Genomic DNA, 12930 nt, shown 5'->3' on the forward strand with positions numbered 1-12930 from the left:
GTAGCCATGTCAGTCCCGGGATATTAGAAAGACAAGGTGGGTGAGGCAATATCTTTTATTGGACCAACTTCTATTGGTGAGAGAGACAAGCTTTTGAGCTACACAGAGCTCTTCCTCAGGCCTGGGACAGGTACTCCACGAAATAAATCTTTCCTTAACCTTCTCTTCTGGTCTTCAAACAACCCCCCATCCTCTCCAACCTAATCATCAGAAGCAAGCTCCCCACAGACCAGGAAATGCCAACTCTGAGTAGCACCAGGCCCTGCCACAACAACAGTTGCAAAACCGGCAGACATGTCTACACTGCTGCCTTGATCAACATCCCCAACAAAACACCTTTCAAAATCCATGGGTCTTGCATATTACTATCACGACCTGTGGTGTAACTCATCGAGTGCACTAAATGCCCCAATAACTATGTGGGAGAAACCAGACAATCAATATGCTCGTAAATGAATTAACGCAGGAAAATGACAAGACAAAATGCCACATCACCTGTGGGTGAACACTTTTCAAAAAGTAATCCCTCTTTATCTGATCTATCAGTCTTCATCTTCAAAGGAAATCTGCACAACGCTTTCAAAAGACAAGCATGGGAGTTTAAAATCATAACTTTGTGAGATGCTATGTACCATTGTCTTAATAAAGACATTGGATTTATGATTTTATTACAGCAATCTGTAATCCACTAACTCCCCATTTTTTTCGCATGACTACAGGGGTGTTAACAGGCCATGTCACCTTGAACAGTTCCTTAGCTTAAGTAGTTAGCATACATTCTATGACCTTATACGCCTCTACCCCAATATAACGCGGTCCTCGGAAGCCAAAAAATCTTACCGTGTTATAGGTGAGACCACATAATACTGGGTAGGGAGAGGAACCGCTCCCCGCCCCAGCTCCCCTCTGCTCTGCCTCTGCCTTCTCCCCTGATCGCCCCGCCACTGCTCCGCCTCTCTCTCCCTCCCTCCCTCCCTCACAGTCTTGCCGTGCCAATCAGCTGTTTGGCGCGGGAAGCCTGGGAGGGAGGGAGAAGCAGAGTGGTGGTGGTGCGCTCGGGGAGGAGGCGGAGCACAGGTGAGCTGGGGTGGGGGGGCCGCAGCAAGTTGTGGGGGGCAGGCGCAGAGGTACCACTTGCGGTAACGCAAATTTGGATATAACGAGGTAAAGCACTCCTCCTTCCCGGCACGCTGCTTTACCACGTTGTATCCGAATTTGCGTTATATCGGACCGCATTATATCAGGGTAGAGGTGTATTTAGCTGTGACACTCAGTACCTTTCCCAGACCTGAGGAAGAGATCTGTGTAGCATGAAAGCTTGTCTCACTCACCAACAGAAGTTCATCCAGTAAAAGATACTACCTCACCAACCTTATCTGTTCTGTGGCTAAATGGGATTTCTGTCTTCAGGGTTATTGGTTAGGTATCATTCATTAATATTCAATTTAAGAAATCCAATATTTAAAATGGAGAAATGTTTTTAAAATGTGAAATTGCTTTATCTTGGACTGAGATTATATTGGTAAAAAGTAATGGGACACTGTTTACATTTTATATGAATAGGATTTAAATCTGTCCACTTGAAACTTAAATATAACTGGGTTTGAAGTTACTTCCCTGGACCCCCCATGTTTCAAAGAAGCCAGTTAAATTGCTCAGTAGATTTTATTCTTAAGTTTTAAGGTATATTTCTCCAAAATATTAATTTATTGTATTGAAATCAGTGTGTTCTAGGGCAATGGCCTCCAAAACCCCAGTTGGATTCATTGGGCTGGGTAACATGGGAAATCCAATGGCAAAAAACCTGGTAAAACACGGATATCCTGTTGTTGCATATGATGTATTCCCAGAAGCTGGCAAAGAATTTCAAGACTCGGGAGCCCAGGTATAGTAACCCACTTTCTTTATTTTAATGTTAACTGTGCATTTGTTAAAATGACTTTCCTTCTTAGACATTCTGACTCTGGTACACATCACTAAGCATAATTTAAAACAACAAATTACTGATGTGATTATTTATTTTGATGGGAGGGTTGTAGTGAGAGAAAAAGAAAAAGGAGGGAAGGAAAGTAAATGATGGATATGTGTTGCTAATTATAAAGCTAGTTAGCTGTTCTTCCCCCTTTCCCCACCTCACACGTGTGCATCTTGTGATAGCTTGGCCCTGTTGCAGTCAATGGCAACACTCTCATTGCTTTTTAATGGGCCCTGGGTCCTAGCCACTATCTTGCATGATTGTATGGTCCACGCTTCAGAGCAAGAGTCTGTGATTTTTTTTTATTTTTTTTTTTAAGTTTAGATGCTACAGGGCTCTTGGCACTTGCCCATTATTTGTAGGAGGACTAATGAGCACAAAAGAGCTAAAGACAAAAAATGTTGCTAGGGTAAGTGGAAACCAGAACAAAAATAATATTGTGGCTACTCGGCATGTGATATGATGAACAGTGGGGGCGGGGGAAGAAATATTCAGCAGTTGTAAGGGAAGTGTGAGTAGGTGCAAGGAATACCGCTCTAACTAAGATCTTTAATTGTTAGAGCTGATTGTATTCTTAAATAGTGAAAATGTTGCTGTTACAATCAAGGTGTTCTGCAGGGCAGAAAACCACTAGTAAATGGACATCTAATTCCATCTGGTTTTGAATAATGATTTGATGCTGTAAGTGGATCAGTAACCTTTACAGCCTATTTCTTGGCTTTAATGATTTTGTTTTGTGTTAGCACATAGGAGCCCCATGCATGGAATAGGGCACTATCGTGCTAGGCACTATACAAACACACAACCAAAAAAAGACTGAAAAGTTGATTGAACAAAGGATATCAGGAATACAGTGGGACTTGTCAAGGCTCACCATTCATTGTTGCCTTAGTAATAGAATCCTTGGCATCAGCTGCAAGACTTAACATGAGATATTAAGTGACTTTAAAGGTGAGCAGAAATACTTTTAAAAGTAAGTAAAGCCAAAAGCCTGTTTATGCTCCTGAACACAATATTTAGTCTCGAATACAAATAACACACTTAAAAAACCCCTTGAAAATAATTTCCTCCTTTTCTTTCAGAGGTGTAAATCCTACACCAGCCAGGACTTGGAAACTTGAGTCCAGGGGGGCCTGTAGAAGCTACTGCAAAAGGAACATTGGGTGGCAAGGGCTGCCTTTCCTTTGATCTGGGGTGTGGGGTAGAACCAGCAGGAATGCCAGAGAAGAGAGCAGGGAGCAGTGAAGGCTGTCAATTGTCCGTGTTCACTGCAGGTGGTTTCTGCTACTGCTAGGAACTGTTGAGTGGAGAGGGGATGATGTGTCTTTGCCTGTCCACTGCTTCGTTCCCCAATTACTACAATAGTCTCAGAAGCAGTCAACTGGGGAAGCAACATATGTCAGAAATAGGGTGGCCAATTATGCATCCCCAAAATACTGGATGTTCCGGTGCTTCCAGGAACGTCACACTGCCAGGGTACATGTAAGGTCATGCTGGTGGGTGGGCAGACCAACACTCTCTTCAAAATGGTGTCCCTGACTGTCAAAGCCACATCCGGTTTTGTCTCCATGCCAGACGTGGGACGTGCATTACAAAAGCAGGACTGTATGGTTTAAAACTGGATGAATGGCCTACTAGCAGCAAGGTGGCCATCTACCTGCCTGTGATGAATAGCAGGTAGTAATAGCCTCTTTTGCTAAACCCAGGCACCTGTAGTAGAGGGTGAAAGGCAGAGAGAGGTAAGGAAAAGGGAAGAGGCATTTGAGTGTAGGGGAGGAGCTACAAGAGACGTAGGAAAAGCGCTCTGAGGCGGTATGGCTTAGGATGGGCTTCTATGTGGAGTGGCAGAAGGAGTAATCACAGGAAAAGGGATCCTTCAAAATGATTTAGAGGTGACCCAATTGTGGGAATTTGGAAGTCTCTCCAATTATGACTCCATTTACATACCTTTTAGGACCTGCGTTTGTAGGGGGTGTTAACTAAAATAGTTGAAGATGCTAGAGGCTCATCAAAAAGCCTAAAAAACTGAATTTTCTGTACTGCTTTGGGTGTGTATAGCCTTGCAGGAGAAACACAGAACTGTGAAATTGAGTTGTTATAGTAAATATTTTTTTTAAATTATTAAACAAGAACTTAAGAAGGGATGCAAACCTCCATGCTTCTGGGCATCAACCAACTTACAATGATTGGGTGTTAGAAGGAAACTTTTCTGGGGTTTGGTTCTCATATAACTGCCTACTGCTGCAGAGTTTTTTCTTCTGAAACATCTGGCACTGGCCCCTGTTGGAAGCAAGATCTAAACTAGGTGGGCCACTATTCTGCTCCAGTATGGCAATTCCTGTGTTGGCAGTTTTTTTTTTAAAATTAACTCTTACAGTATTTTACTTTTTAAAGTAATGCAAGTACTCCCAATTACTTACAATTTTAAACATTTTTATTTCTTTCAAAGTATTTTAGTTAACTTCTGACAGTGCAAATAGTAAATGAGATGTATACTGCCAATAGAAGTGGTTTGCTCTAGAAATATTAAGCAGATTTATTTCAGTGACTGAGGGACAAGTGTGAGGGCTTCTCCTTTTTAAAAATAGCAAAAAAAGCTTTCAGATTTGTGAAGAGACTGTCCATTCTTCATGATTTTGCATAATTTTCCTCTTTCATTCTCTTCTGGATTTAAAGGAATGTTTGTTATGCAAAGCTCTGAATCAGAACATGAAGAGTAATCGAATAGCTGTTTCACATATATACTATAAACACAGTCAGCAGACTTCCAGCTTTTCTGAGGCCTGGTACAGTTTCTCCTGTCACATCATATGCATTTTAGAGCTTTCTCCCTCAGAGGTATTTAATGAACTCGTGTCTTAGACTGCAAATCCTTTGGGGCAGGGACCATCTTTGTGTTCTGTATTTGTATAGCAACTAGCACAGTGGGGTCGTGGTCCATGAGTATGGCTCTTAGGCGTTACGATAAATAACAATAGATTGGCGGAACTTGTGTTTCCCACTATTTTTTTGAAAAAAGGAGGCTTTTCCATGGACAGACTGAATAAACATTTATAGAAAGAAATATTGTTCAATGTCTTCTATACATCTGTCTATCCTGATAGAGGCTCTGTCTGCACAGGAAATATATATTACTGGACCAGTTCTGAAACTTATTCAGGTTTTTCTGGGTGGTGTGAATGGGGCAAAGGTTTTAGTTTGGGATTTTTGTGTGTGTTCCTTTTAATGTATAAGACTGTCTTAACGCAGCTTTGCCCTGCAACCATAACATAACAGGCAAACTGTTGGATCATATTAAAGGAGTTCTGTATTAAAATCACAAATGAGTTTGATTCCCCATAGTTTAAATTCCAGGGTATTACTAATTAAGAGGTCTCTTGGTTTTTGGTACTGTTTCTCTCCCTCTGTGTGTGAAACTTGCAAGCTGCTAATTGTGTTAGTACATTCTAAGACAGTCTGTTCTCAAAGCAATTCACAGAGAGAGAGACTCAAAGCAATACTCTAACAACAGAAACAGCACCCAGAGACTCCCTGCCCTTTTGTTGTATTAACAATTGTGATTAAAATATAGATAGAGGATGTATGTGGATGGATGCTTGGTGTGGATATAACTGAATGATCAGGGAGGTGCCAGCCTAAGAATCCAGTGTCCATCGGCTGAAGAAGGCGCCAAGTGGAAATAACCAGAGGACCCTTGTAGGGCAGACTGGAATCCACCCAACAGCCTAAAGAATGGGAGAACCAAAGAACAAGATAACATCTTGGAACCGTCAGGAATGTGCTATCTGCTGATTGATTCAGCAACAGCATGATGAAGCAATTCCCATAGACTGGCATAGGAAGAAATTCCTATAAAAATAGACTCTAAAAAGTGAGAACGTTGCGGTCTGATTCTGCAAACCAACTTCCAGGAGCATCAGATGAGCATCTGACAAGGCCCTGCTCCCTCCTCATGTCCAGGCCACCTGGCCAGTGGCTTGGTATGAGCAACTCTAAGGCTGGCAACTATGATAACAACCTTGCAGAACCTGTGTGTGTGTGTGTGTGTGTGTGTGTGTGTGTTTGTATGAATGAATGTGTGAATAAATATGAGATTGAATGGAATGTTATAGCTATAACTAACTGCTTACTATGTTTCTTTCTGTATTCACAATAAATGTGGTATTTTGCCTTTTTCCCTTTAATAAGATCCTGCTGGTTTTTATTTTATTGGTATAACAAAACTATTAAACTGAAGTGATTTTAACTTATGTACCCAGTACAGTGTAGATAGTGTGACTTTATAATGTCTGTAAAAGGACGGAAACAGGTTGCTGAATCTTCAGCTGTACTATCAGTATAAATAACTGACATTTCCACCCCTATCAGTAGGGTTCCCAACCCTCCCACTTTCTCCAGGAGTCTCCTGGAATCAGGCCCTATCTCTTTGAGGATACTGAAGCCAAACCAGGAGATTTTAGGCCACTAAAAGTCCAGCAGCGCAGCGGGGCTAAGGCAGGTTCCCTGTCTGCCCTGGTACTTGGCTCTCCCTGTGGCTGTTGGGGGGCAGGTAGGGGGTCTTCATGCGCTGCTCCCGCCTCCAGCCCTGACTCTGCAGAACCCATTGGCCAGGATGTGCTGCCAATGGGAGCCACGGGGGCAGCTCCTGCGGGTGCGGGCAGCGTGCGGAGCCCCCGGCCCCCCCAGGGGCCACAGGGACATGCTGGCTGCTTCTGGAAGTGGCGCGTGAAGCCCCCTGGCCCCACTTACCTTGGGCGGCTCCCAGTGGGTGGTACAGTGGGCTCCGGCCAATGGGAGCTGTGGAGTCGGTGCTCAGGGCGGGGGCAGTGCATGGAGCCCCCTGTCCCCCCAGGGGCTGTAGAGACTTGCCGGCCTCTTCTGGGAGTGACGTGGAGCCAGGGCAGGCAGGGAACCTTCCTTAGCCCTGCTGCACAGCCACCTGAAGTAAGTGCCTCCCGAACGGAGCCCTCACCCCTCCTGCACCCCAGCCCTGAGTCCCCTCTAGCACTCAAACTCCCTCCAAGGGCTTGTGCCCTGCACCCCAACCTGGTGAAGGTGGGGGAGAGCAAGCGATGGAAGGAGGGGGGATGGGTCCCTGGGAAGGGGTGGAGCAAGGGGCAGGGCAAGGGTATTTGGGTTTGTGTGATTAAACAGTTGGCAACCCTACCTGTCAGAAAGCTGGAAATAGTTATTTCAAATAAGAAACTGCGTGCAAGTCCAGATTAAAATTCTGGTGTAGCCCCCACTTATGTGATGGCTGTCATCTTGACCAGCACTGGGGATTGAATTGGAGACCCCCAGAACTAAAAGCATGAGTTTCTACAGCTTGAACTAAAAAAGGACAGACTCCCACCATCTGTGGATTGGGCACGGAGGGAACACATCATACATACTAACCAGCAGTAAGCCCTTCTGCTGATATTGCTTCATTCATTCTACCTAGTGTCAATTGTGTGTTTTGGAATCTGTCTGCCTCCTTTCGCTGTCTGCAACTGTGTCTTACCGATCAGCAGATACTGTATTGTGTATTTAAAACAAAAAGAAAAAAAGTTAATCATTCTTTTGGGTAAACCCAGCTACCCAAACTGTCCCATTTTTCCTTTTTCAACTTCTCTCTCATGGTCACTGTTTAAAAGTAAGGAAAAAGCCAACCATCCTAAATAAGAGGTAATGGGCCCTATTGAGGATTAGAGTTTCATAAATACATTGTGTATATGAGAGATTAATATTTATATGTCCTTTTATGTGTTTACTTATTGTTTAAACTCAGATATCCATTTGAGTAGGGATGGTTGGACCGGTTTAGGGTCAAATAAACGTAGACCCATATTTCATTTTTAACCAAACTATTTTTTTCCCCTAACATTAACAGTGCCTTGTTATGCGGAAAGCCTTAATTAAATCTTTTTTTTAAAAAAGATCTAAAAAGCAGAATCTTTTATTTATGCTTTGTGATTCAGAGTTTAGTCAGAAGTAGACAATCATACTATCAAGGATATTCTTTAGCATGAATACTACGATCAAAAGAACTACCTATGTGAGTAAGGTAAGCAGGATTGGAACCCTAATGGTCTCAGACTGGCTAACAGATTAAAAATTGTGTTTTACAATCTTTATGTTAATACATTCACTAACTCAAAAACGAAGATGATTGGATGTGAAGGAAAAGAGACAAAGTATTTTATCTTTACCGTTGTATCTCTTTCAAAATAACAACTTCAGCTTTTAAAGAAGTTTGAAGGCACACAGAAATATTATTGGAAAGTGTGGAAAAACGTTATGGATGAAATTCTACCCCCACTGAAATCAATGGGAGTTCTGCCATTGACTTCGATGGGGCCAGGATTTCACCCGCAGTGTGTGTGTGATTTGTCTCCTGAAGATGCCATGTCTCAGAATATTTTTTTGTAACAGCTCGATAATTAGCAGGGTGGACATGTTGAAACCTGTATGGAAGTTTCTGGTGAGGGACATTTGAGCTGTTAACTTTTTACTTAAAAACAAAAACAGTTGTCAGAAACACTTCGGTTTGATTGATTTTTTGAAGATGGGGCTCAGAGAAGGAATGAATACCGTTTCTTTTTCTTTTCAACAACTCCTTTCTGTTCATTGTTGCTGTAACTTTGTCAAGTAATGCAAGATTGTTGTGGTCAGCAAATAAACTATTGCACTTGGACACCAAAACTTATTCATTTTTAGGTTTGGTGGCTTTGGCTGATTTTAATTTTGCAACGCTTCTCCAAAGATGAATTTCCATCCAGTCTTTCTTTGTGATGTAAGAAGCCTCCTCCTATGAAAAAGGGAGTTAATGTATTGAAAATAAGCACAAGTCTCTTAGGACTTATTTTAAAATGTCTTTTCTCTATATACATTTAAAATTTTATTAGCAGTTGTTATTTGAATTCAGTATTGAATTGTGATTTTTTTTATACATTTTCTGCAATGTTTCAAATACAATCACTCAAATTGTAGCAATGAAGTTTGTCTTTTTCTTCGTCTTTTATGTGGTTTTGTCTTTTATTGTTGTCTGGACTTGTGTTTTAAGTGTGGTATGTCAGATATTTTTCTCATGTTGCTTTTGTTAAAACCCAACTCTTAAGTTCCATCAGTAAAACTTTTTTTTTTTCATGTAGCAAATTGTATTTTGAGGTTAGACTACATGAATGCAGCTCTACTTGTGTTAACTTATTTTGCATTGTAATTGGTCATAACAATAATATCAATCATGCATATCAGTGCCGTAAAATTGATTTTAATGATAAAACTTATTCTTGCACTCTAATTTTTCTATAAAGTAAAAATTTGTTTTCTTAATCTCGCATCTGGTCAAGTTATTTTACTTTGCTTGCTGTCCTTAATAGGCAGAAGATATTTAGTGTGTTGCTTGTCCTTGGGGAAATTTTTACTTTTCTCTGCAGCATGGGTTATGGTTCGCTTAGTCATCTCAGCATATCTCACTAGTCAATTCCCTGTCATTTCAGGGGCCTATCCTCTGCCTCTGGCACACAACAGCTTACGGCTAGTTTACACTTAAAATGCTGCAGAAGCACTGCTGTAGCGCTTCCATGAAAACGCTGCATGTGCCAGTGAGGGGGGTTCTTCTGTTAGTGTAGGGAATTCACCTCCCCAAGAGGGAGTAGCTCGGTTGAAACCATGGGTTAGGTCTCAGTGGCATAGTTGTATGACCTAATTTCCTAATATAGACCAGGCCTTCATCTCTTGAGTACTAAAGTCACTGGGGTCAATATAGAGCTATTGGGGTGAAATTTAGTGGCCTGTGATATAGAGGAGGTCAGACTACATGATCTGATGGTCCCTTTTGGCCTTAAATTCTGTGGCACTTCAGGAATTATATTGCCTGCGACAGTCTTGCCCTGGCTGGTCTAGTCATTCTAATAGGTCTCTGTTACTAATTTATAATAATATATATTGTTGTTGGCTATGTTTTTAGGGTTGGCTGCATTTTACCTGTTCATAAACTGACTTAATTTGTAGGCGACAGTATGATTATGGCAAGGTGGAAACAAAAAGTCTGAAGATTTCACTCTTTTTTTTTTTTTTTTTTTCACTTTGTGTATCAGTTTTGCTATTGCAGTAATTTAAGATTGGCTGGGATGGCTTTGCTGTCAGAACTTTTCCAGGACTAACTGCTCTTTTTGCTCAAAGGGCCTTGGCCTTTGGAAGCCTCCCTGGCGGTCGGCCAGAACACACATGATGCTGCCAACATGTTCCTGCTGGCAGCGTTGGTAGCTTTAGTTAAAGCTAACCAGAGTGTGTTGCTCTAAAATTAAATACATCTGTGGAAGGGGGGTCTTTTCCTGTCCCTCCCAGTATCTATAGAAGGGAAGTCGGGGCAGTCATCCATGTGGGACTAATTCTCTAGTATTATGGGACTACCCCAGAGACAGTGTGTGGAGGTGCATTTTGCATAGATGACCTTGTGCTTGCAGTAGATCGTTAGTTAGCCCTCAGTCTTGGAGGATCCATGGATAGTATTATAATCACACCCCTGGATGGAGAATTTGGAGGAATCTCTGACAGTATCCTCATCAAATTTTTCTCCCTCTATCACTAGAGCTTGTCGAATGGTGTGGTCTGTTTCCTGTGTTTTCATTTTTGTCTAGCTGTTAAGTGTGGTGCTTTAAAAGTCGTTAAAGAAGATATATTTTCTTTGTCTTTCAACAGCAGTTACATTATTTTTATTATTTTTTTTAAGGTAATGGATTCCCCAGCAGAAGTAGCAGAAAAAGCAGACAGGATTATTACTATGCTACCCTCCAGCCTCAATGCCGTAGAAGTTTACACAGGAGCAAATGGAATTCTAAAGTAAGAATTTGCTCTGCTAGTTAATTTCCATTTATGATCAAGGCAATATTGCTTTTATCAAGTGATTTTTCTATTGTTTTAACTAAAATGCACTTCAGGCACAGCATTAACTGATCGATTGTTTTTATCTGCTTGGTGGTGGTTGTTGATTGATTTACTAACTGTAGGATTCTTTCAATAGTAAATATTAGGTAAATGTTATTGGCTAAAATAACTTTATCTTTTATTAGCACAAGATTTATCTGTGAAGTTTAAAGGAGGGACACAATTTAAACATGGTGTTTTTTTCTGAAAATAAGTGCATATTCCTATGAATATGATACATTGATGTTTTATAGTTCTTCTCCAGTGTTTCCATATCCATTGGCTATGAATCACTTGCTCAAGCATATCTTTTTTTTTTTTTTTTTAAATCCTTTGGAGTCAATAAATCCCATCTCAGAGTTAGATCTGAGATGATGCCATGCTGGCTCACGGTAGTGCAGAACATTACCATAGAATATCTGGACAGACTTTATTTATTGATTTAATTTTATTTTAAATTTTTAACAAGTTTACAAATCCTTGCAATTGACTCTTATTTGGAAGACTAATTGATAAAGAAACTCTAGGACTTGTGAGTGGAAAAAGAATGGCTAGATTATTGAAAAGTGAGAATCATTGACCTGTCTAATATTAATCTTTTCTAACTAAAGACTGAATTCTGCTTTTGGATATACTGTGCCTTGATGATGTTAAGATTTGGAGCCAGATTCTCAGCTGTTGTAAATCAGCACAGCTCCATCTGTCCTTCTGGCTCGCCTAAACTCCAGTTCATAACAAGATGGCACTCCATTAGGAAAACTCTACCTCTAATTCATGTGCGGACAAATCAGGGGTTCACCATTCAGGTACGCTCAATAGGGATGCTCCAACATGTTGGTACACAAAGCTCTAGCCAGTCACTGAGATGTTGCTTCCTAATCCATTTAGGCCTTTAAAGAGATGGATCAGGGCCTTGAAATGAATCAGATGTAGTTATAGCTGGTAGGGGTCAGAGCACTGGTATGATCTGTTTTAATCAGGAGTTTGGCTGCTACATGCCTAACCCTCTGAAGTTATTGGGTGGTCTTCAGTTAATTCTACCTGGGGAAGACCCTAAAGTGTCTCATTCAGTAGTGGTTTGCTTATAGGTGACCATAGTTAGCTCTATGTCTGGCAGGAAGATCCAGAGTCTCTTGACTAGCCAAAGGCACTTCTGGCCATTGCTGCAATGAAAACATCAAGGATTAGCAGGATTCCAAGGTTCTGCATCATCATGATTGGTGGGGGAAACCCTTGGTGTGTGAGGGCAGGAAGGGAAAGTGGTGAGTTCTAGCCAGCTCCTTGAGGTTCTTCCTTTTTCTGATCAGTACCTCAGTCTTGTTTTTGTTTTGAGCTTGAACCCGCTATTTTCACCCAGGCCCTCAGTTTTATCAGGCATTCTAACTTGAATGGAAAATCTTTGCTCTACATATGTTGAACGAAGAGTGGTTGTCTAATATTGATATCAGAGTCCATAGGATATCTCTGCTACATCTACCCTTGCAACTGTACATGGTTACATGTGCATTGTTGTGCCATAACCCCTTCCCCATTGTCTACATTTGAAGTGCTGAAGCAGGTTCCTGAAGGAGAGTGCACAGCAAGAAAGCTAGCATGCATGAGGAATGTGGGTATGTACATGCCTCTGCTGTGGCATGGCCCATACATGTTCTACAGTGCAGTATGGACAGGAGCAAGGGGCATATTACCAGGTCACGAGTCTCAATAGTCCTCCAGGGCCATTCCCTTTCCTGCCAGCCCTTATCCCCCATTGCCACCGTTAGTAGCATCCTGCGCTGAGCACTTCAGGACAGTTTTCTGCTGAACTGCTCTGTTAATCAGCAAAGGCCATTATGGATCATGTTCCAAGAGCTGCCACCTGGTCTCTGGAGCATACCAGTGTGCTCATCAAGGTGTGGTCGGAGTACACTGTCCTCCTCAACTTCAACTGAAGTGGCAGGAACATATACCTCTACTGGAAGATTTCACAGAGGCTGGAGGAGTCGGGCATTCAACAAACTCCGTCCCAGTGCTGGGATTTCTGGAAGCGCTTGAGGCTCCTGTAC

At 41.7% G+C, this 12930-nt stretch overlaps 1 protein-coding gene across 1 annotated transcript in view; it reads left to right on the forward strand.

Moving 5' to 3' along the window:
* The window catches only part of HIBADH (3-hydroxyisobutyrate dehydrogenase), a 130637-nt gene that overhangs the window by 14168 nt on the left and 103539 nt on the right, over window positions 1–12930 (forward strand). The window contains exons 2-3 of the mRNA XM_077811345.1: window positions 1725–1885; window positions 10692–10801. Coding sequence (XP_077667471.1) covers window positions 1725–1885; window positions 10692–10801 — 271 coding nt within the window. The remainder of the gene's footprint in view (window positions 1–1724; window positions 1886–10691; window positions 10802–12930) is intronic.

Source organism: Eretmochelys imbricata, chromosome 2, assembly GCF_965152235.1.
Source record: "Eretmochelys imbricata isolate rEreImb1 chromosome 2, rEreImb1.hap1, whole genome shotgun sequence".
Classification (NCBI taxonomy): Eukaryota; Metazoa; Chordata; order Testudines; family Cheloniidae; genus Eretmochelys; species Eretmochelys imbricata.